General features: G+C 57.7%; 1 protein-coding gene and 1 non-coding gene across 2 annotated transcripts in view; both read right to left on the bottom strand.

Annotated features, from left to right (window-relative positions):
• SCRIB (scribbled planar cell polarity protein) overlaps positions 1-26,194 on the bottom strand; it is a 107,090-nt gene that overhangs the window by 37,254 nt on the left and 43,642 nt on the right. The window contains exons 17-27 of the mRNA XM_025214252.1: positions 25,327-25,416; positions 24,813-24,890; positions 23,307-23,621; positions 22,833-22,913; positions 18,008-18,265; positions 17,654-17,764; positions 10,794-10,970; positions 9,694-9,810; positions 7,129-7,317; positions 3,184-3,303; positions 2,894-2,950 (exon numbers count right to left, since the gene is read on the bottom strand). Coding sequence (XP_025070037.1) covers positions 2,894-2,950; positions 3,184-3,303; positions 7,129-7,317; positions 9,694-9,810; positions 10,794-10,970; positions 17,654-17,764; positions 18,008-18,265; positions 22,833-22,913; positions 23,307-23,621; positions 24,813-24,890; positions 25,327-25,416 — 1,593 coding nt within the window. The remainder of the gene's footprint in view (positions 1-2,893; positions 2,951-3,183; positions 3,304-7,128; positions 7,318-9,693; positions 9,811-10,793; positions 10,971-17,653; positions 17,765-18,007; positions 18,266-22,832; positions 22,914-23,306; positions 23,622-24,812; positions 24,891-25,326; positions 25,417-26,194) is intronic.
• Positions 4,203-4,275, bottom strand: TRNAK-CUU. Its single transcript has one exon. It is a non-coding gene; the product is annotated as a tRNA-Lys (tRNA).

Genomic DNA, 26,194 nt, shown 5'->3' with positions numbered 1-26,194 from the left:
AAAGCGCTCTGTCAAGCTGCCTGGGGCCATGGGGGTGGCCTGGCTCCCCAGACTGCCATTTGGGGAAGGAAAGACCTTGGAGGCAGTTGAGCACTTCCCCTACCTCAGCAGCCACATCTCTCAGAGAGTGAACACTGATGAGGAGATCCAGCACAGGAGCCAGTGCACAAGTGCCTCCTTTGGGAAACTGTTTCAGCCTGTCTTTATCGATCACGATCTCCAGAAAGACACGAAGATCCATGTCTACAATTCAATCATCATCCCCACACTCCACAATGGATGTGAAACATGGGTGACCTACCATCATCATCTCAAGAGCCTGGAGAGGTATCCCCAACAACGCCACTCGAAAAGCCTCTGCACCCAATGGGAAGATCACTGCACAAACACCAGCACCCTTGCTGAAGCCAATGTTACCAGCATGGAGTCTGCGATCCTAAAGCTCCAATTTTGCTGGACCAGGCATTGCGTGTGGGTGCCCAACTCTTGACTCCCAAAACAAGTGCTCTGCTCCCAGCTAAGTAACAGCCCAAGATCTCATGGCAGGCAGAGGAAACACTACAAAGACATGTTGGAGGCTGAGCTCAGGGAAACAGGTGCCAGCATCAAGAGCTTGCTCCCGACCAAGTTCAATAGCACTGAAACCTCAACCACGCAACAGACCATTTCAAGGTAAAGTGTTTTGCCCTTTAAGCAAAGAGAGTGGAAGAAGGAAAAAGGGAAGAATCCTGGCCTTTGGCCTACTCTCCCCTCCAGAATTACTGATCTGTGGGGCTCAAGGATTGGACTCTTAAGTCATCTCAAGACCCATCAAAGAGCTGTGGTAGAGATCATCCTTGCATCAAGGCGTTGCTAACACTGGCTCTGTCCAGGACAGGCCTGAGACCAAGGCGCTTCTGGGAACCAGGACATACCTGGAGTAAGAGCCTTCCCATGGCACCTACGCAGAACCTGCTCTCAGGGTCCTTTCCTGAGGGGGAATCTGCCCTGTCCAACAGGCTTCTTTCCTTTTGGAGGTCCTGGAGGAAGGATGGAAGAGGCGGAAGAGTCTCCACAGACGGTGGCCAAGGCCCACTGAGCATAAGTGATCCTGCGTCAGAAACTGCAGAGGGGAATGGGGACTAGGTCTGGGGGAGGTGGCCTTGCCGAGAGGCGGAGAACTGTGAGGAGCAGCGAAGAGCCCTGCCCCTCCACTGAGGGCAGAAGCCAGCTAGAGGCCAGCTCAGGAGGGGCTGATGCTGCCTCTGGGACGGCATCCCATGCCGCAGTCAGGCGCAGCCTGCCTCCAAAGCTCGAATCAAGGCTCCTCTGGACTGAGGGAGAGCTGATGCCAGGGAGCAGGTGGTGGACCTGGTCATCTCCAAGGCTTTTCCAGGTTTCTGATGCCTTTCAGCAGGGGTGGAACAAGAGCTTCTCAGACCCTTGTATCTCCCAAGAGTCACTGCTGGAGAACCCCTCCTGCAGCCATGCTTGCACTGGTGACCAAAGCATTGCAGAGTGGTCTGAGCGCACCTAGCAAGCAGCTGCCAGCATCCCGTCAGCTCCTTGCCCCTCTGGCAGGGACTCCAAGATGAAGCTCAAAGGACCCCCTGGACCACAGCTGTACCAGAGCACGGTAGATTCCTGCCAAAGGCACTAGCTGGCCTCCTGCATGTCAGAAGGGACGGCGCAGGATGCTGCATTGCCTGTGATGTTTCCCCTCGCTGCCAGTGCCACCAAGCAGTGGCACAGATGGGACAGGATACCACCTGTCTGCCCTGGCGTAAGTAGGCCGATGCACTGAGATGGCTGGGCAAGCTGAGCTGGTAAGTAAGGCTGCTCTATACAAGCATGCAGCACTTCCACGGTCTTGCACAGACAGGTGTGTGGGCTGAAAACACTGCTGGGACTGTTGGCTACTCAGTAGTGACCGGTGGAGGTGAGCAGGGGTGCGAGTGCCCCAGGGGGTCCCACCCCTCACTATCTGCTGCCACTGCCTTGGTCCAGATCCTCAAGGCAATGAAGGATCAGGTCTCAGCTACCTCAGGGAATGCATCTCCATCTACCCCGCCTCGGAGAACCGTGCTCCTCTGGGACAACGAGCATCGCAGCCCAGGGTGAAGCAAGAGCAGGGACAAGGCACGTGCAGCTGGGGGATGCGGCAATTGGGTGGATCCAAAGACCGAGCCCCTGCAGGAAAGGCTGTGAAACTCTCCTACCAGTCAGAGCTTTTCCACCACCACCGGATGTAGAGGATCCCCAGGATCCACTACCTGTCTGCTCTGACCCTCAAGAGACCTTGCTCCACACAGACCTCTCTGTAATGCTGACAGGAGAGCCAGAGATGCCCCAACAGGCACCGCAATCTGCTCTATGTGGCAAACTGCTGATCGCAATACAAGCCCCAGGACAGACAGCCAGGCCAAAGCCTGCTCGAGACGAGGCTGAGAGGTGCTTTCTTGTACAAGAACCTGCAGCTGCATCTCCCTCCTACAGACGAGCTGTTCCCCTAGTGCCGCGTCCCATGTCCCCTGCAGTAACATACAGAGACCAATCAACCTGAAGTGGCATTGACTCCAGAGAGCACGGCCCCCTCCGAGCCAGGTCCTGCCTTGCGATGGAGGCAGAAGCAGAGGCCAGAACCAGGTCTAGTCGGACACCACAGGTGCTGGGGAGCGCACTGCCTGAGGACAGAAGCGGCACAGGGCGAAGGCAAAAGCAGCAACAGAAACAGGCAGATGGGGCTACGAGGAAGCAGGGAGGGCTGAGGGCACCAGAGACAGGAGCGTCCCTGTGCTCCAGGGGGATGGGAGCGGAAGCTCCGTCTAGGGTGGTTTGGGGCATCTCCGGCAGGGCTGGCAGCCTGGGCGGAGATGCTGTCAAGGGCAGAATGTGGGTGTGAAACAGCTCTCACCACTTTCTCCATTTCTTCTCTCTCCCACTGAGTCGCCTCCCTCACCATCTCCATCTCCTGGAACAGAGGAGAAGGTCAGTGCCGTGTCCTGGAGGAGGCCGAAGAGCCACCTCTCTGAGGGAGGCACTAGCCTAGGGAACAGCAGGCACAGGGAGCTAGTGGGGAGAATGGAGTTTGCTACTGGGGAACCGGCCTGCCCCCAGTGCAGGCGCCTCAGGCCGAGGCAGACGCTGCATGTTTTGGAGGCTGTGGTACCCTGTACTGCTCCCCAGGCTGAGGAAAAAACCCACCTTCTGCAGGATTTCCAGCTCCTCGGGGCTCAGGTCACGGTCAATGGAGGAGATGCTCTCTAAGCTGTTCTTGCGCCCGATCCCGGCAGCAAAGGGGTTGGCAATGATTCCCGGAGACATCTGCCAAGGGAAAGGGTGCAGCATGGTGAGAACAGGCAGTGTCCTTCACTGCCAAGGTCCCATTTTGGGGGCGCCCCCACGTGCTTGCCAGGGTCCTGGGGCACAGTCACCCCCTGGAAACCCTCTGCCTCCCGCCAAGGACGCAGGAAGCGCTAATGCCCTGGACAGGCCCTCCCCTGGGAGACTGCATGCAGCTCTGGGCACCGGAGTTCAAGGAACGTGAATGCAGGCTGGAGCAGAAAAGGGCTCCTGGGATAACCAGGGGATTGGAGCACCTGTCTCAGGATGAGACCACAGGCTGGTCTACGGAACAGGCCTCTGCTGGCAGACGCAGCTTCCAGGGGAAGCAGCCAGAGCACATCCATGCCCCCATGGCACCAGCTGTGCTAGCAGAGCATGCAGGGAGACACCGGCTATCACAGAGGCTGAGGCAGCTGGCAGAAAGCACAGGCACAGCCACAGCCATGTGCACTTTCTGCACAGCTAGGTGGTGGCAGGAGCCCAGTCACTCAGAGGGAAGGGTCCCGCACTCACAGGAGGCCGCAAACATGATGTGCTCGCAGTCCTGCTACTGGAACAGCAGTGTGCACCGTGCCTGTGACCACTTGTGGGAAATGGGGGCTGGAGGGGCAGGACAACACCAGGGAGGCACCAGGCGGGGAGAGTGCCACTGAAGAGAAAGGAGGGTGCTGGCACCAGAGCACCTAGGTGTCAACTGGGTGGAAACACATTTGGACTGGAAAACTGGAAAACCAATGGCAGGTCAAACCACTGGGGCAGGGAGGGTCCAGAGTAGCTGGCACAAACCGTCCACACTGGTCAAAGATAGTATCATAGTTGTTAGGGTCAGAAGGGACCTGAGCAGATCATCAAGTCCAACCCCCAAAATCAGATGTTATTACCTGAACAGGGACTTGAGCCCGGGACCCTCAGATTAAGAGTCTGATGGTCTACCAACTGAGCTACCCAGGCTCAGATAATGGCACTGATGGGCTCTGGTTAGTTATTGAAAGCCTCTACGACTGGTGCCAGCAGCAGGGGCATGATCACAGACCTCTTCCTGGCCTATGCTTCCCCCGTGCCAAGGGCACCAGCCCACAGAGACTCCACCGCTCTCCTGGGCAGCACAGGCACATCCAGAACAAGAAGTGACCTCCCAGCCCTCTGGGACAGGGCCAGCCCAACAGAGGCAGGGGTCACACTGGCTCCGCGGGGCAGCCCATCCACCCTGGGCACTGGAGCTGCAGACCCTGGAGTGCGACTTCTAGACTCTTGCGCTGAGGACCTCCCAGCCACATGCTGGGATCTCTCTCCTGGAGTGCCACGCCTGGCAGCCAGGGCTCTGTTCACCACGGTTGTTGCTCCTTCTGTTTTGAGGCACAAATACCTGAGAGCTTTCCCCAAGACTGCTGGGGAAAGACCTGAAGGGCTGCCATGAAGAAGAGGGGAACCTCTTTTTTCCCTTGCTGCTCAAGGCAGAACCTAAAGCAATGGCTTGAAAGCAAGCAAGCAAAATGCTGGCTTGCATCCATACATGCTTCTCAAGCAAATCCCAGGACGTCATTCTCCCATTGTACTCATCCTTGGCGAGGCCACAGCTGGAGTACTGTGTCCAGTTTTGGACCCCACAATTCAAAAAGGATGTGGAGGAGCTTGATACAGTGCAGAGAAGAGCCACGTGCATGATCAGAGGGCAGGAGAACAGACCTTATGATGAGAGGCTGAGAGCCCTGGGACTCTTCAGCCTGGAAAAGCGCAGGCTCGGGGGTGATCTGGTGGCCACCTATAAGTTTATCGGGGTGCTCACCAGGATCTGGGGGAACGTCTGTTCACCAGAGTGCCCCAAGGGATGACACACACTCCTCCAGGACCGTTTCAGCCTGGACATAAGGAAGAATTTCTTTACTGTCTGACCCCCAAGGTTTGGCATAGACTGCCGCCGGAGGTGGTTCCAGCACCTACTCTGAATGCCTTCAAGAGACATCTGGATGTTTATCTTGCTGGGATGCTATGATCCCAGCTGACTTCCTGCCTATGGCCGGGGGGCTGGACTCAATGATCTTCTGAGGCCCCTTCCAGCCCTAATGTCTATGAATCTATGAAACTGCGGCGAAATAGATTTAGATGAAGTCTCAGGAAGAACTTCCTTGCTGCCAGGGCAGGGAGGCAGGGGCAGGGGTATGGCTGGCCCGGAGCAGCAGGGACATCTCGCTCACTGGGGGTTTCCAGAGGAGGCTGGATCAGCCTTGGCCAGTGCTGGGTGAGGAACAGCATCCTGCCTCCGTGCAAGGGTTTAGACCAGATGGCCTGGCGGTCCCTGCCAGCTCTGTGAGTCTACGGGGTGTGAAGTGCCAGGCTGGGCCCCAGCTTCATGAAAGCCTCAGTGCTGTCAGAAATGTTTCAACTGCTCTCGCACTGAGCCTGGGCACTGGAGAGGAGAACAGGATGGCAGCAGCACCTGCACGGGGCCAGCGTCCTGTCAGCAGAGGCCTTTTGTCAACAATCACGCTCATGACAGCTGAAAGGTACAGTGGCCTGAGGGCCCTGGACTGGGACCCACGCTCCAGGTTCATCCCTTGGCCCTGCTACATTTTGTGAGTGACTGTGGAGGACAGCCCTTCTCCCTCTCTGTCCCTCAGCTCCTGCCAGCACTGTGGGGCTGCACACACCCACATGCATGCCTGGAGACTGTGGGGTAACCACGTGCCATCTGCAAGGGGCTGACGTGCTGTGGTGACCAACTGTCCAGTTATACAGATGCATGCACCTCAAGACTGGCAAGGCATGCGTCTGTATAACCAGAGAGTTTTACAGATGCGTGCCCTGCCCATCATTTCCAACACTTGGGAGCTGACTGACTCCTTGTTGGCATGCAAGCAGGGGGTGGTGGTATGGAGGCCGACTGGCCAGCACATCAGAGTCTGGCTGTCAGGTACTCACAACAGCATGGGCTAGACAAGACCCCCCAGATGCTGTGGCCTGTGAAGGGCAGTTGTTAGCACGGCTCATCCTGCCGGAACCTCCCCTGGCCTCCTGCGGAGTGGGCAGGATGATGCACCACCACGAGGCTGCATCCGTGGAAAAAGCAATGCCCCCTGAGGACGTATCAGATAGGACATTTCCCATAGAGGAGGCAGAGTGACCTGCCATTGTGCACGGTGGATAAGACCTCAGGGGAATCCAGTCACCCACCTCCAGAAGACATGATTCAAAGTGGAGTGTGTGCAGAGAAGGGCCAGCCCACGACTTTGTGCTTTGCAAGCAGCATCTAAACCACCTGCCTTGTGTCCTGGCAAACGAAGGCTGAAGAGGTCTAACCTGGGCGGGGGCTGGAGTGGAATCCACAACAGGAAGGAGAAGGGCCATCTCAGCCAAGGGCCAATGGTGGCACAGGACAAATGGGTGTAAGGTGCAACCAGCGAGCTCAAGATGGAAATGTGCAATAGGCTTCCAGCCCCCCAGAGCTGTGAAGGCAGCACCTTGTGCTCTTTGGACATGGAGTTGTAGGAGTTTATGAGCCAAGCCACAGGATGCAAGAACTGGCACTACACCTGGTGACCCAGGGGCCCTTCTCATCCTGCGTTCCCTTCTGCAGCCAGGGACTTCTGGAGCCCCACATCAAAGGCTGAAAAAGCAGGGAGCGCTTGCTCTGGGGAAGGCTTCCCAGATAGCCCGATCTCATGTCGTCTAGGCCTCTGGTCAGCCTAGCACATGGACACATCACTGTGCTGCAACCATGAGGGGCTGCACACATGCACGAAGCTGCCATTTAACATCAAGAGCCCTGTGGGATGCTTCTATCCCCGTCCCGACCCTGACTCTCACCTCAATGGCAGCTGCAGCTTTGGGGTCAAAGCCGTCGCACACCAGGACGAGGAGCGTGTCGCCCACGCTGCGTAGGATCTGCACGGCCTCTGTGTGCGTCATGCCCAGCAGGCTCTGGTGGTTCACCTCCAGGATCCGCATCCCCACCTTCAGCCGGCCGTCCCGGGCAGCTGCCCCTGAGGAGCTCACCTGCAAGGGGCCAGAGGCTGCCTCAGAGGGGCTGGGGCCCAAGGGCAGCGTGGACAAGGTGTGGGGGAGGAGAGGGTGGTGCCCCCTGTCAGGGGAGTGCCTGTGTGCTTGTGGCGGGGAAGAAAGAAGAAGGGGGCAGCCCAGGGGATCTGCTGTGAGGAGAAGGCAGACACACAGCTGTGACTGGTTGGGGAGGAGGAAAAAACCCACCGTGTGCCTGTGTGATGTGGTGGGAGGGGGCCTCAGGGGTATGGATGCTGCCTTCAGGGGAAGAGGAGTGCTAGTGCCCTGCTCTGGGAGGCAGGGAAGCCCTTTGGTTGTCTTCAGGGGCAGGAACATGAAGGCACATAGACACATGCAGAGCATAGACACACGTGAGATGCGCTGCTGGGGAGGGCTCCTGTGACTTCCACGGAGGAGGAAGGCCAAGGGCATGTGTGTGTGTGTCCTTGCCTGTCGGGGGCACAGGTGGCTGCTCATGGGGGAAGCAGGCATGTGACAATGGTCTGGCAGGGGTGGGGGAGGTGCAGCATGTACTGCAGGGGAAGGAAAGGAGCACGTGCATGCTGGAAGAACACGGGCAGGGACGCGTGCAAGAGGCATAGGCGAGGGCATGTTCCTATGCCCCCACCACGCGCTAGCTCTCGGGGGTGGGGGCAGGCATGCACATGCATGTTTCCCGGGGGGAAGGCAGATACAGGGTGGACAGTTCAGCACCTTGGAAATGAAGATGCCCTCGTCAGTTGGATCGAAGGGGTTCCCGGCATGGCCTTTTGCTCCCCCCCGTATGCTGATGCCCAGCTTCTCCCCAGGTGCCTTCTCAATGCAGATTTCCTGTGGACACAAAAGGTGTCTGCTTCCAAGTCGGTTTAGACCAGTGATTCTCAGCCGGACAGCCATGACCCCCTGGGGTGCCTTGATACCCTTTCAGGGGTCCTGTGCAATACCAGCAGTGCTAGGTGTGCAAACACGATTCACAAGACAAACCCAGAGATTTCAAACAGGAAGCCATGGGATTAAAGATCACCTGAACTGCTGTGGTCTTTCTGAGTTCTTTTCAACAGAAAAGATGTGTTATTATTTTTCTCTAGTCAAAAACTGAGTGAACACTAAAAGCTGACATTTTCTTAGGGCTTCCCTGAGTCTAACGAGGGGCTCCCTGAGGCTAACGGCTGGGAACCGCGGGTCTGGATTGATCTGGGGCTGCTGCTAGCAGACTCCCGCGGGGGCAGGGCAGTTGTCCAGGGACAGCACGCCTGGAAGGGATCGGGTCTGCGACTTTCCCCTGCTTTGGCTCAATTAGCTGCATTTGCTTTGGCTTTGCCCTTTTCTCCCTTTCCTGTATTTCTGTTCTGAGCAACAGGTCTAACTGACACAACCCTGCCCAGCCCTCAGCCACAGGGTGTCTCGTGTACAAGGATGAACCCCTGACAGCCTCCACTGGGATTCCCACCTGCTTTTCTGAGGCTACCTCTGCAGTAAGAGGAAGACGGGGAAAATTCAGGCTGCACCTCCAAGCCTGAGTTCCAGCTGAACTCAGAGGGAGGAGGAACCATCTGCCTGCGGAGACTCACCCAGAGGCAGGAATCGCAGGAGTCTCTATTGGAAATCCCCTCCCTTGGCAAAAAGGGGCAGGAGCTGTGTAAGCTGCTGGGGGTTTTAATACTAGTAAATGACCTGAATACAGGGGGGCGTGGGGAATCCTCTTACTCTGGTTTCCCCATCCCCAGCTGGTACAAGCCCTCTTGGCATGGCCCACACTGGTATCCATGACCTCTCCCCTGTGTTGCCCCCTGCCCTCCTCACTCGGTACCTACCTGCATGCCGGGGGGCGGAGGGTCTCGCCTCACTAGCATGGTTAGCTCCTGGCTGTTGGAGAGCAGAGCATTCACGGCCTCCTGGTGAGTCGCGTGCCGCAGGTCGATGCCATTCACCTCCAGGATCCTGTCCCCAACACGCAGCCCACTGCGAGATGCCAGCCCCCGGGAAATGACCTGCAGAGAGCCACAGCGGTTACAGTGAGAAAAGGCCTAGGAGGGGAGCAGATGTTTGCCTCCTGGCAGACACTGATGCCGGAAACCCACTCCATAGAGTCTGGCCCAACCAGTGGGCAGCGCTTGCTTAGTGAACCCCATGGACTCCCCCAGCTGTCATGTGACAATGGTCTGGCAGGGGTGGGGGAGGTGCAGCATGTACTGCAGGGGAAGGAAAGGAGCACGTGCATGCTGGAAGAACACGGGCAGGGACGCGTGCAAGAGGCATAGGCGAGGGCATGTTCCTATGCCCCCACCACGCGCTAGCTCTCGGGGGTGGGGGCAGGCATGCACATGCATGTTTCCCGGGGGGAAGGCAGATACAGGGTGGACAGTTCAGCACCTTGGAAATGAAGATGCCCTCGTCAGTTGGATCGAAGGGGTTCCCGGCATGGCCTTTTGCTCCCCCCCGTATGCTGATGCCCAGCTTCTCCCCAGGTGCCTTCTCAATGCAGATTTCCTGTGGACACAAAAGGTGTCTGCTTCCAAGTCGGTTTAGACCAGTGATTCTCAGCCGGACAGCCATGACCCCCTGGGGTGCCTTGATACCCTTTCAGGGGTCCTGTGCAATACCAGCAGTGCTAGGTGTGCAAACACGATTCACAAGACAAACCCAGAGATTTCAAACAGGAAGCCATGGGATTAAAGATCACCTGAACTGCTGTGGTCTTTCTGAGTTCTTTTCAACAGAAAAGATGTGTTATTATTTTTCTCTAGTCAAAAACTGAGTGAACACTAAAAGCTGACATTTTCTTAGGGCTTCCCTGAGTCTAACGAGGGGCTCCCTGAGGCTAACGGCTGGGAACCGCGGGTCTGGATTGATCTGGGGCTGCTGCTAGCAGACTCCCGCGGGGGCAGGGCAGTTGTCCAGGGACAGCACGCCTGGAAGGGATCGGGTCTGCGACTTTCCCCTGCTTTGGCTCAATTAGCTGCATTTGCTTTGGCTTTGCCCTTTTCTCCCTTTCCTGTATTTCTGTTCTGAGCAACAGGTCTAACTGACACAACCCTGCCCAGCCCTCAGCCACAGGGTGTCTCGTGTACAAGGATGAACCCCTGACAGCCTCCACTGGGATTCCCACCTGCTTTTCTGAGGCTACCTCTGCAGTAAGAGGAAGACGGGGAAAATTCAGGCTGCACCTCCAAGCCTGAGTTCCAGCTGAACTCAGAGGGAGGAGGAACCATCTGCCTGCGGAGACTCACCCAGAGGCAGGAATCGCAGGAGTCTCTATTGGAAATCCCCTCCCTTGGCAAAAAGGGGCAGGAGCTGTGTAAGCTGCTGGGGGTTTTAATACTAGTAAATGACCTGAATACAGGGGGGCGTGGGGAATCCTCTTACTCTGGTTTCCCCATCCCCAGCTGGTACAAGCCCTCTTGGCATGGCCCACACTGGTATCCATGACCTCTCCCCTGTGTTGCCCCCTGCCCTCCTCACTCGGTACCTACCTGCATGCCGGGGGGCGGAGGGTCTCGCCTCACTAGCATGGTTAGCTCCTGGCTGTTGGAGAGCAGAGCATTCACGGCCTCCTGGTGAGTCGCGTGCCGCAGGTCGATGCCATTCACCTCCAGGATCCTGTCCCCAACACGCAGCCCACTGCGAGATGCCAGCCCCCGGGAAATGACCTGCAGAGAGCCACAGCGGTTACAGTGAGAAAAGGCCTAGGAGGGGAGCAGATGTTTGCCTCCTGGCAGACACTGATGCCGGAAACCCACTCCATAGAGTCTGGCCCAACCAGTGGGCAGCGCTTGCTTAGTGAACCCCATGGACTCCCCCAGCTGCATCCTCAGCTGGCACCCAACACCGCCAGATGCCTCCATGACCCTCAGGGGGGCTCCGCCTGCTGCACCCACGACTGCCAGTGCAAGGGCCTGCATGGTGTCTGACGAAGCTGCTCAAGGAAACTCCCTGGGTATCCAGGCACTGGAACCAGAAATTCTCCCTGATACGTGATATAACGGGCAGTGCCGATACCTGGCAGGGCAATGCACAGGACTGGAGCGTTGCCACTTCTATTTAGGAAGGACAGAGGGAATAAGAGGTTGGCGGGTGGGGGGCATCTTCCAGCAGCGACGACAGCAATTGCTTAGATTTCCTGGCAAGTGGGAAGGGCAGGGTTTTGAACCGTATGGATGTGTGTGCTGGGAATGTCCAGGAGCAGCACCTGCTACCAACCACCGATCACCCAGCGGAGACGACAGAACGAGCGATTCCTGCCTATAACGCACGGGAAGGACCCCTGCACGGTTCTGGGGCTATGTCCGGGAGGTCTCCTGCAACCGGCAGAGAAACACCCGTGGAGTTTCCCGAACGGCAGTCCCAACTCTTCCAACACAGAAAACACTGTGTCTAACATGAGGTAACTCCATCTGGGACACACTGACTCATAAAGGTGCATTAATGCCAGACAAGAAGCTGGCTTGCTGCAACCAAGAAAGAAGACGACTCTGCCTAAAATCCCATGTGGTGCAATGACAAAGTGAAGACAATAATTAGAATCTAAAAAAGGAATTATAACGAACGAATGAGGATGACACAGAGAGCTATCAATACGCACTGGAACTTCTGAAGCGTAGACAGTTGATAAGGGAAGCTAAAGACATGGGAAAGACGCAGAGCTGGCACAGGTTAGAACAGGGAGAAGGAATTTTTGTAACGTGTTTGAAACAAAGGACAGGCAACCTCCGCATAGCCTTCTTAACTGGTTCCTGAAAAACCAAGCATTAAGTGAAACCAGCGTTCAGCGAAACCGAAAGTATTTGATGACCCAAGATGGCGACTGCGATTGTTTTTAATGACTCAAGATGGCGACCGTGAGCGTTATAAGTACGAAACTGGTTGAGCGCTAAGTGAAATCAAGTATCGATTTTAAATGAGCGTAATGGCGAAACAGCGCTAAGCGAAACAGCATTAAGCAGGGGTTGCCTGTAGATCCTAACCATGGTACATGTCCATCACCAGATGGAGATGATAACGTTGCTAAGAATAGCACAGAAAAAGGCAGAAGCGTTCTGTAATCATCTCTACTTGGCTATTGGAAAAAAGCAGGATGGTGCATCTTGTGAGGATGACAACACACTTTCCAGTCCATTAATAACTGACGATGATATCAGACAGCGTGCATAAGGGATGAACATTTTAAAACCAGGAGGCCTGGGTAGCTTTGAGTAGGCTCTAGAGACCTCTGGCAGCCTGATGGCCGTTTTTAATAAACCTTAGAATATCGGAGGACTTCCGGGGGCCTGGACGAGCGCACACGTTGTATCATCATTAAAAAAGGGCAAGTGGGACAACCCGGGTAACTGAACGCCTGCTGGCACGGCACCAGTCCTGGGCTAGATAATGGGCAAGCTGATATGGGGTCCTATTAATACAGAATGAAAGGTCAGGAGCATAACTGATGCCAGCCAACATGGCTTGAGGGGCTGCGGGGCTGGACGAGTTTGACTGATGAAGGTAAACGCAGAGACGCAATGGACTTTGGTTTGACTCAATTCCCACAACGTTACGATGGAAACATTGGCTGCACGTTGTTAATGTAGCACGTGTTAAATGAATGGAGACTTGGTTAAGTGACAGCTCTTCAACTGGTTCACGTGGATACCATCACCAGTACGGGGTGTTTTGAATGGGGTTTTGTGGGGGTCAGTACTAGACCTGACATTATTCAGTACTAAATACACGGTCTCTGCTGACAGTCTGCAGACACACAAAGACTGGCAGAGTGGTAAATGGTGGTTAGCACAGAGCAGGTACATCAAGCAAGCTGGACTGATTTGTGGCCTGGGCATATTCAGCAAGCGTGTTTTTATTCAGCGCTACACACTGAGGAACAAGTAAGGCCAACCAGACGCAGAGGCTCAGCAGGGACTCCAAAGAGGGATTGCGACTGCCAAGTGACAAAATGTGCTAGCTGTTTCGGCAGACAGAGCTTGTACAAACCTCGGGTACCAGCAGGGAGGAGGTGTTAGCTCTCTATGCAGCACTGATGAGACCGACACTGAAACACTGCTTCCCATTACGCATTTTAAAAAGTTTAGAAAAATTGGGGATAATGCAGAAAAAGCCAAAAAGAAAAAAAAAAAAGACTTGTGGACTGGAGACCATGTCTCATAGGGAGAGATGCAAAGAGCCAAGTGGGTTTAGCTTATCAAAAAGACTGACGAGAACTTGATTATGGTGCAAAATACAGTCTCCGAAGAACGATGGGGTCTCTGGGGAACTTTAGAATCTCTCTAGCAGAAAAAGACAAAAACCAATGGCTGGAAAATGTTCAGACTGACAACAAGGGAAACATTTCATTGGGGGAGGGGGTGACTAACCACTGGAACATCCTACCAAAGGAAGGAGTGGATTCTCTGTTTCTTGAGGCCCTTCTACAAGATATGCTTTACAGCAGTGCAAGTTGCTGGGCTCAATACAGGGTGAGTCAGTGACATGTAATGGTCTGTGATGTAAACAGGGTCAAACTGGATAATCTGATGGCTCTTTCTGGTCTTAAACACTATAAATAAATGTAAATGCCCGTCCTCTCCAACACCGCACGAATGAAGCAAATCTCATCTTGACAGACTGGATAAAGGAGAAGGGCTGAGCATAGGACCAGAAACCCCACCTTGTAAAACCACTACCTGCTACAGCACTGAGATGAGAGAACTAGCAAACAGCCTGGCAGGAGTGAGGACCTGAGTAATGGAAGAAAGGTGAGTAGGGATCAAAGGCACCTGGAAGTCATTATGCTAAAAGGGATCTCCTGACACCTGAACCGACACTGCTCCTGGGCTGCTGGAACATGAGAACAGTGTTTCAAACTGGCAAACTTGTGCAAGTCAACAAACAGGTGCAAAACTATAAATCAGTGGGAACCACTGAAACCAGGTGGGTGGGAACTGGAAGGATGGATGCAGAACAGGTAGAAGATGACACTAAAGAGGATTTCTACCAGACTCTGCAATCATCAGTAAATGAAATGCTGCCGCATCAACTTGTTATCACCCACCGGTTATTTGAATGGAAGACTGGGAAATGAGAATACAAGCCATGATAGGATCGTGGAACTGGCAGAAGAAAGAACAATGGAGAACGGCTACATGACGTGTGTGAAGCCAAAAAGTTTGTCACAGAGGTACCATCTGAGCAGGAGGGAAGACAAAGTGATGAGGATTTCACCAGACGGCACCACAGACGGTCAGCTAGATCACATCTTGATGTAAGAACAAAGTGACACACGCGTGCTTGTAGTGCCCAGATACGTTTGGTAAGAAAAATCAAGTTAAAGTGGTAGAAAGCAATCTAGAGAATCAAAATCAAGATGCTTTGTTTCAGCAAAGCTCAAAGATGCAACCATCACACAAATGTTCTATGCAGGCAGATTTAACACCGAATGAAGATGAATTTACTCAAAAAGGATAAAGAAGCATAGACACAGTGTTAGGAAAAATCAAGAAGAGACAATAAAGAACAGCACTGGACACAAGAAAAGGCAGCATTTGGAAAAGCTGAGGACTGCAGCAGAGAACGTCACCAGCAAAGCAGACATGTAAGGAGTTTGCCAGAGCACTAAAATACTTTGAGGAGACCAAACTTTCTAAACAATGATGCTCAGCTGAGAGATACGGCAACAAGATGAAGTGGCGAGAACACTTGGAAAACATCTTAGGTAGATCAGGATTCATCAGAAACTGCACACATCCAAGAAACCTATCAAGATCTGAACACATCTCTAGTGGAAATTACAGCAGAAGCATGGACAGCTACTGAATCTCTGAATGACAGGAAGGCAGTTGGGAAAGACATTTTGCCCAAAAATGCTAAAAGCGGATGTTGCAGAAATAACTTCAGCTACTTGGAAAATTCCAAAAAAGTTTGGCTCATGATTGCAGCAGGGTTGCAGTGCTGTTATAGCCATGATGGGCTAAGAAATAAAGAATATATATTTTTCTGCTGGTATCTTTTATTGGACCAACTGTTTAGTTGGGAGAGATGTTAGACAAGCTTTTGGGTACAAAGTGCTGATCTTCAGGTCTGGGAAAGAAGCAGACAAAGGAGGAGATGTAAGAGCAAATGAGGGTGCTTGTAGGAGCTGCCATAATGATTGGACTTTACATCCACTTTAAAGACAACTGAGTCTTAGGGTTTAAACACTGAAAGCAGAGATGCAATCATTATCAACCCTGAAGAAAAGGATGTTAAAGATGTTACATATCTGGGCAGTACAATGAGAGCAAATGGAGAAGCAAGAATGACACAGACATCAGAATTGGTAAAGCAAGTCAGACTTTTGTATCCCTGAAACATTGGGAAGATGTAATAGATACTGCAGAAGGCCAAAAAGTTCAAACATGCAACAGCCTGGTGAAAAGTGTCTAGCTTTACAAGCTGGAACGATGAAAGGGGAGGTCAAAGGCTGTGCATGAGTCAGAAATAGTTCAGAACAACTGCCTGCGGGGAAGGTGGTGAAGACTTCGCCTGAAAAAGTTACAAAGAAATTGCTAAAGAAGGATTCATTTTCGACCTGGAGGGATGTGGGCAGAGGGGTTCCCCAGGGCTTGGTCCTCGGGCCCGCACTGTTCAACATCTTCATCAGTGACTTGGACGAGGGAGTAAAAAGCACCCTGTTCAAATTCGCAGATGACACTAAGAAGTGGGGAGAAGTGGGCACGCTGGAGGATAGGGACAGGCTGCAATCGAACCTGGACAGGTTACAGGGGTGGGCGGATGAGAATAAGATGGGATTCAATACTGACAAGTGCAAGGTGCTGCACCTGGGGAGGAAGAGCCAGCAGCAGACCTACAGGCTGGGAACTCCCTTCTCATCAGCGCAGAGGCAGAAAAGGATCTTGGAGTCATTATTGATGCCATAATGAACACAGGCCGACAGTGTGGGGCCGCGGTCAGGAAGGCCAACCACACCTTGTCGTGCATCCACAGATGCATCTTGAGCAGGTCCAAGGAGGTGATCCTCCCCCTCTGTGCGGCACTGGTCAGGCCGCAGCTGGAGTACTGCGTCCAGTTCTGGGCACCGCACTTCAGGAGGGATGTGGCCAGCATGGAGAGGGTCCCGAGGAGGCCACCCGCATGGTCAGGGGGCAGCAGGGCAGGCCCTACAAGGAGAGGCTACGGGACCTGAACCTGTTCAGCTGAGAGGGACCTGGTGGCCCAAGATGAACATGAGTCGGCAGTGTGACGAAGCCATCAAAAAAGCCAATGGCACTTTATCGTGCATCAGCAGATGCATGACAAATAGGTCCAAGAAGGTGATACTTCCCCTCTATCGGGCGCTGGTCAGACCGCAGTTGGAGTACTGCGTGCAATTTTGGGCACCGCACCTCAAGAGGGATGCGGATAACCTGGAGAGGGTCCAGAGAAGGGCCACTCGTATGGTTAAGGGCCTGCAGACCAAGCCCTATGAGGAGAGACTAGAGAATGGACATTAGGAAGAACTTCTTCACAGTTCGAGTGGCCAAGGTCTGGAACGGGCTCCCAAGGGAGGTGGTGCTCTCCCCTACCCTGGGGGTCTTCAAGAGGAGGTTAGATGAGTATCTAGCTGGGGTCATCTAGCCCCAGCCCTCTTTCCTGCTTATGCAGGGGGTCGGACTCGATGATCTATTGAGGTCCCTTCCGACCCTAATCTATGAATCTACAAACTGGCCAAGGGGGCCAGCAGGCTACGGGGGAGTCCCTGTTCCCCCAAGCACTACTGGGAGTAACGAGGAATAACGGCCATAAGTTGACGGAGAGTAGGTTCAGACTAGACATCAGGAGGCGCTACTTCAGTCAGGGCGGCTAGGAGCTGGAACCAACTTCCAAGGGAAGTGGTGCTGGCTCCTACCCTGGGGGTCTTCAAAAGGAGGCTAGACAGCCTCCTAGCTGGGGTCGTTTGACCCCAGCGCTCTTTCCTGCCCATGGCAGGCGGTCGGACTTGATAATCTGCTCAGGTCCCTTCTGACCCTACCTACTATGAAACTATGAAGAAAGCTAGTGTAGGACCTAGGCTGCAAAAGTCAAAGATAGGCAAGGCCATGTCTGTAGAAGGAAAAACAATGCCACGACTGCATGCCCCCACTACAACAGGAAAAGGAAGAAAGGAGGAAGAAGTGAACGTGGAAGAGCCACAGGAAGGAAAACGAAACAGAACAGCTACAGATGGAGCTGACGGTGACGGCTGCCCTTATCCAGGCTGCAGGCGCTTCTGTGGCACGAGGTTTAGCACAAGGGAACATGCTCTCCACCCTCCTTGCCCTAGGGACCCCACAGCCCCGCACCCCACAAAGACACGCCACCACTGTATGCCAACAGGAGCCTCTACCTTTGAAATAAAGACACCTGGTTCATGGATCCCGAACGGGTGACTGGAGTGGTCGCTGCCCCCGACGATGCTGAGCCCCAGCGGGCCTCCTGCCTTGACCAGGTGGACCTCCTGCCGGGAGCAAACAGCACAGTCAGGGGAGCTGAGAGCCATCGAGCCAGACCAGACCAGAAAACGCAGAGCCTGGGAGCCTCCTTGGGGACGAGCGCACAGGCGGCAGGGAGACCCCAGTGCCTCCCCGAGCCCCGATGACACGGCGGGTCCTTGGAGGAGCATCCTGCCCCATGTAACACCACCCAGGGTCTCCACCCACCCAGGAGATGGGCCGCTCCGCAGCCCGGCAGCCAGGCTCACCTCGATGGGGTACTGGTCCTCCAGGCCCTTGGGCAGGTGGTTCCTTGGCAGCGGAGGCGTCTCCTCGGGGGGGCTGTCTCCCTGGCTGGGTGGCGGGGGCGGGGAGTGGGCACGCACCCGCGGCACCATGGGCGAGTCTCCCTCGCTGAGCTGCTCGGCACCCTCTCGCTCTACCAGCAGCACGATGGTGGGGGAGGATGCGGTAAGCAGCGCTACTGCCTGATCATGCCTGGCTTCTGTCATGTCTACCCCATTGATCTAGAATGACCCGCAAACCCAGCGTCAGCACAGAGCCCCAGCACGCCCGGCCCGGCCCGGCCCGGCCAGCTGAGCACAGCGCAGGAGCCAGCCTGCCAGGACCCCTCCCTCCGTCCTGAGCCGGCACCGCCCCGAGGTGAGCCCAACCTCTGCGTGCCGTCCTCAGCTGCGGTCCAGGGCAGCCACTGGTGTCCCCCTTGGCCCTGGCTCCTCCGCTAGCCCCCAGCCATGCCCACCTCCCCTCACTCGCTCTCCTGCCCATCTCAGAGCCTGAGCACTGCCCGTCGCCCTGCTGCACTGCAGGAAAGGGCCCTGCCTCAGCCTCCCCAATTGCCCCTGCCATCACCACAACTCAGGCCCTGCCTATCAACCACCCCTGAGCTGCCTACCCCGTGGCCGTGCCTCCTGCCCTGCTGTCCCCAGGGGTCACTGGCAGACGGCCCACGGGCAACGTTATGGGAATGGGGTCCTGGGAAACCTCAGTGTGGGAGGGCCAGGGAGAGGCTGGCTCTGCCAGGTGCGAGGGCAGAGACTGCCCCATCCAGAAAGAAAAAGGAGAAGGAGAAGTTATGCAAGGGCCCAGGCAGCACTGTCCTGTGCTATGAGCCCCACAGTGCCGGCTGGCCTCACCCCGGCATCTCCTGGGCAGAGACCAAACGTGCCAGGCCCGGCAGGGCTGAGCTTCTGCAGCTCCCAGCCACGGCAAGAGGCCGGTCCTCACAGGATGCCTCCCTTCACCCCCGCGGGATGGCTCAGAAGCAGGGCTCTGCCCGGGTGTGCTGACAGCGGGCCCTGGTGTTTCAGGTTCTGTGCTTCGTGGTTGCACGGGAGTTTGAAGCGGGAATTTGGGGGAATCCTCAGGTAAACGGTTGCCTGTGAATATGGTCTGGACTTCACAGCCCCACAGGCCTTCTGGCCCCACCTGCCTATCGCGCCCCTGGGCTCTGCATCTGAGCTTCTCCCAGGACCCCAGGAACTCGTGGGCTGCTGGAACAAAGCAGCTCAGGGCATCCCCTGGGGTGGGAATGGCTAAACCCGCAGGGGACCGATGCCCCTGGCAGCACTGGGGGGCCTCGGCAGGCGGGGTCCTGGCGTGACCTCTGTGGGGCGAGGCGGCAGGAGCCGGTGTCTGCCGGACCCCGCGCTCCGGGCTCACAGTGCCGAGGCCACCGGGGCTGCGTGCGCGGGCGGCCAGGCACAACAGTGAGTGGGTGGGCGGGCGAGGGGCTGCGGTGCAGCGGCCGCCTCGCTCCAGCCCTGGCTCATGGGGCCGCGCTGCTCGGGGGATGGAGATGTGGAGCTATTTATTTCTCCCCTTCTGTCTCTGGGGGCTCGCCGGCCCACTGGGTGATAAAAAGTTCATGATCCGGCCCCACATTCAAAAAGGTTGGACAGCCCTGATCTAGGAGGACTGAAGGCACCGCACCAAGTATTGGTGGGGCATCATCGGGGACCGGGGCACAGCTCCGGGCACCCGTGTCCTAGGTAAATGAACTCAAATGGGAAGACATGCAGAGAAGGGCTTGCAGGACAAGGAAGCATGAAGAGACGTCTGACGAGAGGAGAGCAGCAGAGCTGGGCTCGCCTGGCCTGGCAGCGTGGGGGCCGAGCGCTGCCTACAGGTACAACAGTGGTGAACGCTGGGGCGGGGAAGGGGCTGGTGCAGCTAAACAACAATGTGGGCAAGAGCCAAAGGGCGTGGACTAGCCCTGAATGAATTTGGGCTGAAAATCAGAGGAGGCTCCTGCCCTCAGAGCACCAGGGAGGTGCTGGAGTAGCCCCTCAGTAGGACGGTGCCCTGCTGCTCGCAGCTCCCCAGACGGTGCCTAATGGGAGATTCTGGGGGCTACGCAGCAGGCTCCTGCCCCATCACCGCCTCCCTTGGACCTGAAGTTCCTCCAAGAAGAGGAGTGCAGAGCGTGCTGGTCTCTCCTGTCCCCATGCTCCCCCCTCCACCACCACCACAGAGGGCAGGAGACTCCCTAAGCCCTCCCAGAGAGCGGTCCCCAAGGGGGACCTGCTGGGCAAAGACCTTCCACGTGTGGGCGTGCGCCCACCTGCCCCCCGCACGCAGGAGAGGCCCAAGAGTGGGCAGAAAGGACCCCGGTGCCGAGGCCCTGCCTCTGGGAGCCAAGGCCTCACCTGCTCCACCAGGCTCTCCTGTGGCAGCAGCAGAGCCGGCCCGGGCTCCGAGCTGCCCTCTGCAAGCCGAGCCCCGTTCCTTGCCAGGACCCAGCTGGACGCTCCAGACCCCCCAGCCGGCACCGGCCGAGCCGTACCTGCCCTCTGTTCCCCCAGCTCACTGCCCCCCATGTCGCACAACAGGCTGACTGCCCTCTGCCCCCGACTTGTAGCCCCACTGTCTCCCTGTGCTCTGCGCCCCTGCAGCTTCTCCGCCATCCCCAAGCCACACACCCCTCTGCCCCTGCCCTTCCCACTGCACCAGCAGGGCCGGGGTGACCATGCAACGCCCGCCCGCGGGACAGGAGTTATTCACAACAAAGGAAAGAGACTGGTCAGGACACAAGTGAAGGCTGGAGAGTTAGTAGTCAATCAAGGCAAGTCTTTTGGGGTGTTAAGTCTGGAAAAAGGTCTGGCCTGGGCCCCGATCCACCTGCTTAAAGCCCCTAGTCCTCCCCCAACACGGGGTGCAGAGGCAGCTTTGAGCACAGGGATGAGGAGGAAGATGCGCTGTATTTCCTACCACATAAAAACGCTGGCTGGGAAGGAAGGGCAGGAGCCAAGGCCTGACTGCGAAACCCCTGTCCTCAGCCCAGCGCCTCCCACTGCAGCCTCCCTCCGGCCCCAGAGAACACTGCAGACTCGCCCTGTCACTGGGGCCCCCTCTCCACGGGGATACGAGAGACAGGTGCTGCCTGGCTGGGACCCTGGGCAGCGCCTGATTCCCACGAAGGCTCCGGCCAAGGCGCTGGGCTCTCCCTGAGCACCTGAGCGTCCAGGGGAGAACCAGCAAGGCTCAGGGCACGTGGCTCATGGCAGCCCCTGCTCTAGCAGACCCCAGGGCACTGGCCCTTGGCTACTTAGCGGCTCCATCCACAGAGCTGCCAAGACCTGAGGAGCAGGAGTCACCTGCAGGGACAGGACCCCCGGTTGTTCCCGAGAGGGGATGTCCCATTAGCTATGAGACAGCCATGACCTCAGGAGTATGAGATACAGGGTGGTGGCACTTGCCGGCTGCTGGGAGGCCTGAGCAGCGCTGTGCAACGGGGCAGAGAGCTCTGCACAATGCCCAGGCGGGGAGACGCTGCAGGATGGGAGAGGAAAGCAGACTCCCACCTGGGCACTGACCCTGTGCTCCTTCACACTGGCCACATGCTAGGTTAGAGGGGTGTCTGCAACATGGCACTATGGACCCCTTGTACGGCCCATGGGGAACTGGGTTAATGAAGGAAGAGACTGGTCCCTTTATCCAGGACACAGCACTACACTCATCATGATGCCGCGGTGAGCCGGATGGCTGCCAATGGGACCTGTGCCTGCACCAAGATCCAGCACTTCCCTCCGTCTCCCCAAGCCCCGAGACAGGACAAGGGACAGCGCAAGGGGGCTCTAACCCCCCGCTGGGGAACCAGGCCCACATCTCCTGGGAAGTTTCTTGCCGAGAGGCCTGTACTTCTGAGGCCTGGAGACGAGCCAGAGGAGCCACATCGGGCTCCAGCTGTATTTTGAGGGAGAGGTTGGGGCCAGCCTGGAGCTTGGCAGTTTTGTGAGAAGGGAATACAGCGCAGCCCTAGCCCAGGGTAGACCAGACAGAAGCCAGCACTGACGAGGCGGTAGCAGTGCTTACCACGCCAGCACCGTTGTAACATGTGCTCTTATGGCAGTAGCCAGCTAGAAACCCACCACCAGCACCAGAGCACAGAAGGGTCCGATCGCTCAGAGGCAGCATGCGAGTCTGGGGGAGGCCCCATGGACTCTCCTGAGGCAGGGAGGGGTGACAGGATAGCAGAGAGTTAGAGGCAGTAGTGGGATCCGTGGCACCGGCACAAGCAGCAGAAAGAACCAGATGCAAAGCGAGTCAGAGATCAGGAGAAAGCACAGCCCAAGTGCCCCCCAGCCCCACAGGCTGTGGTACCTTCTACCCCAGGGCCCGGCTCCCCGGGGGGAACAGCTGCCCCCGTACAGGGAGCTGGGAGGCTTATAGGGCAAAGCCGAGCCCCGCTGTGTGCTGCACTCCCTGGGGGATGTCAGATCTGCTCAGTACAGCACCACGGTGCTCTGACCCCTCCAGCACCACCGGGGCTGGCAGCAGGGGCGCACCAGACACCTCCGCTGGGGAGGGGAGGGGAGGCGAGGCGAGGCGAGGCGTCACCCCACCAAGTGCCAGGACAGGTGGCAATGGGCTGGGGCAACGCGAGCAGGAGTCACCGCCCTCCCGCAGACCTGGGTGCTGGGAGAAGGGCCCTCTCACTCACTCAGTCAGCAGCAGGGAGATGTCCCCACGGGTGGGTGGGCAGGCAGGGAGCAGAGACAGCAGCTGACAGACCCCAGTGTCCGCAGTGCTGCCCCATGTTCCCATGGCTGCTCCAAGGTGTCATGCACTCACCGAGATGACACGGTCTCCCACGCGTAGGGTCCCGTCCCGGTGGGCTGCGCCACCCTCTGCGATCCGCGAGATGAAGATCCCCTGAAATGCCGCAGGAGTCAGTGTAGGCCCCGATCCCACACGGCAGCTCCTGCTCCCCAATCACCTCCTGCTGCTGCCTGGCTTGCTGACAGAGCCCTTGCCCTTCCTGACCGCACGCCTCCCCGTCCCACACTCACTCCCGGTCCAGCCTGCAGCTCCTGCGTCCCCAGCCCCGTGCAGAGCCTCCAGCTGCAGAAAAGCCCTGACGCAGCCACAAGCCCAGGACACGCAGCGCCCAGCCGGCAGGGAGCCGGGATTATATGTCGCTGGCAGCCGGTGAGCCCCACCCCCACAAAAGCGGCTGGGCCAGGCGTGGGCCAAGCCTCCCACACATGGAGACACTGGGGCCAAGCCCTGCCCCTAGGCACGAAGCCCCAGGCCCAGCCAACTCACCGTGTCCCCGACCCGGTAGGGCGTGGAGCCCTTGCCACCAGCGATGCTGAAGCCCAGCCCTTTCTCGTTGCGCACGAGGCAGGTGGAGCAGCGCTCTGCAGACGGCGTGCCTTCAGGCCGGTCCGGGAAGCGCAGGCCGCCCCGCCGCTCCCGCGGGCTGTAGTCATCCTCGGGGCGCAGCGGTGTCACCGTGATGGCATTCTCAGGCTCCACCATCCGCTCCCGCAGCACTGTCATAGAGCCCGAGCTGCCCGAGCCGCGCAGCGCCTCCACCGCCACGTGGTGCTCAGCACAGTGCAGGGCCACGCCGTTCACCTGGGGGGAGCAAGGGTCAGTGTGGGACGACGATGACCCTACACGCACACAGCCCCACAGAGCCCCTCACCCTGCCAGCAGCCCAGCCCCAAGGAGACTCCCCCTGCTAGGCCACAGCAACCTCCCAGCCCCATCACGCAGGGATGCCCAGCTCCGCAGCGAACGCTCCCTCCACAAGAACCGTCTGGCCCTGCGTGCAGTCCCCGGCAGGCCGCACTGCCTATTTCCCTTGGGAAAGCCAGATGCCCAGCACAGCCCCAGGGAGCGTCGCCTGCTTCCCCCCGCCCCACCAAAGCTCCTGCCCTCGCGCAGGCTGCCTTGGGAGCCAGGGCCCCTGCTCTCCACTGTGAGGACTGGCAGCCGCCTGTCTCTGGTTCAGAGGTGGATGCTGCTGGGTTGAGGGGCCTGGGGCTGGTGTGGGGGGAGGAGGGAGGGCAGCCTCAGATCAAGGGACCTGCAGGAGCTGCCTGCTACTGCCTTTTACACCAAACTATTCTCTAGCCCAGGGATGGGTGTGCTGCACTAGGGCCCAGAAGTTCAGGCCACCATCCTCTTCCAGTGGGCTGTAAACGCTTTCCTCCCCACAGCAGCCTTTATTACAGAGCACGGCCTCCCCTGGCGGGGGTGGACAGGCAGGCAGTGCTCTCCAGCAGCACCCACAGGCAGGAGGTGGCTAACAGCAGAGCCGGGCACAGAACTGAGGCCGCTGCCATGGCAAAGCCGCAACGTCCCCCACCAGCTGCGATGCTGGCCAAAGGCATGTGCCCGGGCTTGGCGGTGCAGCCAGGCTCCTTGAGCACGTGACCTCCGCAGTGCTCTTGGAGACGCACGACAGAGGGAGCGCTGCACGAAAGCAAAGCAGCATCAGTGCAGATAGTCTGGGGAGCCCTCAGCCTTTGCGCCGTGCAGTGCAGAGCAAAGCCCGGGAGTCCCATCTGGCAGATGCATCAGCAAAGCATGGGCTGGACTCAACACGGACGACTGGAACGTGCCGGCCGGCCGGGGAGATGCAGGAGATCAGATGAGATCTGAAGGCCCCTCTGGCCCAAACTCTACAAAACTGAGCTGAGCTGCGTGGCAGACATGGCACAGACAACTGGCCCGAGGCCAGACCCCCGGCTCCTTCCTTGCTGTGGTCCCATCCAGGCGCCCTGTGCTGGACCAGCCCTTTCATGGCAGCTGAGCACGTACCTCCAGGAGCTTGTCCCCAATGCGCACTCCAGCCCGGGCTGCAGGGCCCTCCTCTGACACGCGGGAGATGAAGATGCCCTGGAAGCAAGGCAGCATGTCAGCAAGTAGAGAGCTGGACCCCTGATCCCCCGCCTCCCCATCACCCCCTGGGCTGAGGTTGCAGGTCGGGGCGGGGGGGGAAGTCCCACAGCACCGACCTGCTGGGGCTGTCCTTGGGGGGAGCCCAGAACAGTCCACCCTGGGGATGCCCAGCTCCCCCAGGGAAGACGTGATCGGGAGGGCAACGGTGCTGTTCTCATCCCTGCTTTGGGCCCAAGCTTGACATCAGAACCCACTGTCCGGAGGCAACATCTTGCCCTTGGGCCAGCCCTGCCTGCCCCCACCTGAGGGTCCAGGGTTTGACCTGCTCTCCCTGCACCCGGCTCAGCCACAGAACAGGCCAAGCACCCTCGGGGACCAGTCGCTGCCACGACAGGGCTTCTCCCGACACGGGCAGGCCCATGCCAGCCCTTACCTCGTCGTCGCCCTTGTAGGGGGTGGAGCCCTTGCCCCCCGCGATGCTGATGCCCAGCCCCCCCGTCTGCCGCACGATGGTCAGTGTTAGCTGGAAGCAGAACGGGAGCAGGTTACAGACAAACACGGATGACGGTCCTGGCACAGAAACAGCCGGGGGCGCAGGGACGGAGAGCACATACGTAAGGGCACACCAGAGTGCTCCCTGCCATTGAGTGCACATGCATCTGCTCGCGCGCTAGTGTAAAGGAAGGGGCGGAAGGGGCCTCATCGTAGCTCCTACCCCCACCTTTAGCTCCAGCAGCAACAGGGAAGGCAGACAGGCTGCCATCACCAAAGCGAGTGGGGAGGCGCAAAGGGAAGGACTGGGCCAAAGAGGGCAGGGCAGGGGCACAGGAGTGGCCCGGGTGGTGCCCAGGCTGTCCCCAGTGCCATGGCTCTGCTTGGGTCCAGGTCTGCACCTGCACTGCGAGATGCCACCCAGCCCAGCGGGCAATGCCACGCACCATCATGCCCCAGGGCAGGGGCCCGGCCTGCACCCGGCTCCTTGCCCACCCCTCTGCTGTGCCCCGAGGCTGCTGCGGGGACCAGGCGGCTGCCTCCTCTTCCCTCTTCTTGGACACAGCCTCTTTCCTCACGCTCTGCCAACATCCTGCTCCCGTGCCTGCGTCTGGGCCCGAGTGGGAATTGCCCCGACCCAACACCAGTGGAAGAGTCTGCTGTGGCGTGCACAGCTCGCGCACTCCCACCTTGGGGGCCGGAGGGGATGATTCTCTTGGGGGTGCCTCAGGACCCGAGAGCTGGGCAAGGCGAGTGATGGAGGAGCATGGGCCCCTGCAGGGATAAGGGGCTGCCAGGGACCAAGTGGG

This window comes from Alligator sinensis, unplaced genomic scaffold (assembly GCF_000455745.1).
Source record: "Alligator sinensis unplaced genomic scaffold, ASM45574v1 scaffold987_1, whole genome shotgun sequence".
In the NCBI taxonomy this organism is placed as follows: Eukaryota; Metazoa; Chordata; order Crocodylia; family Alligatoridae; genus Alligator; species Alligator sinensis.
Note: the sequence above shows the minus strand (reverse complement) of the source record. Positions and strands in the feature narration are given on the sequence as shown.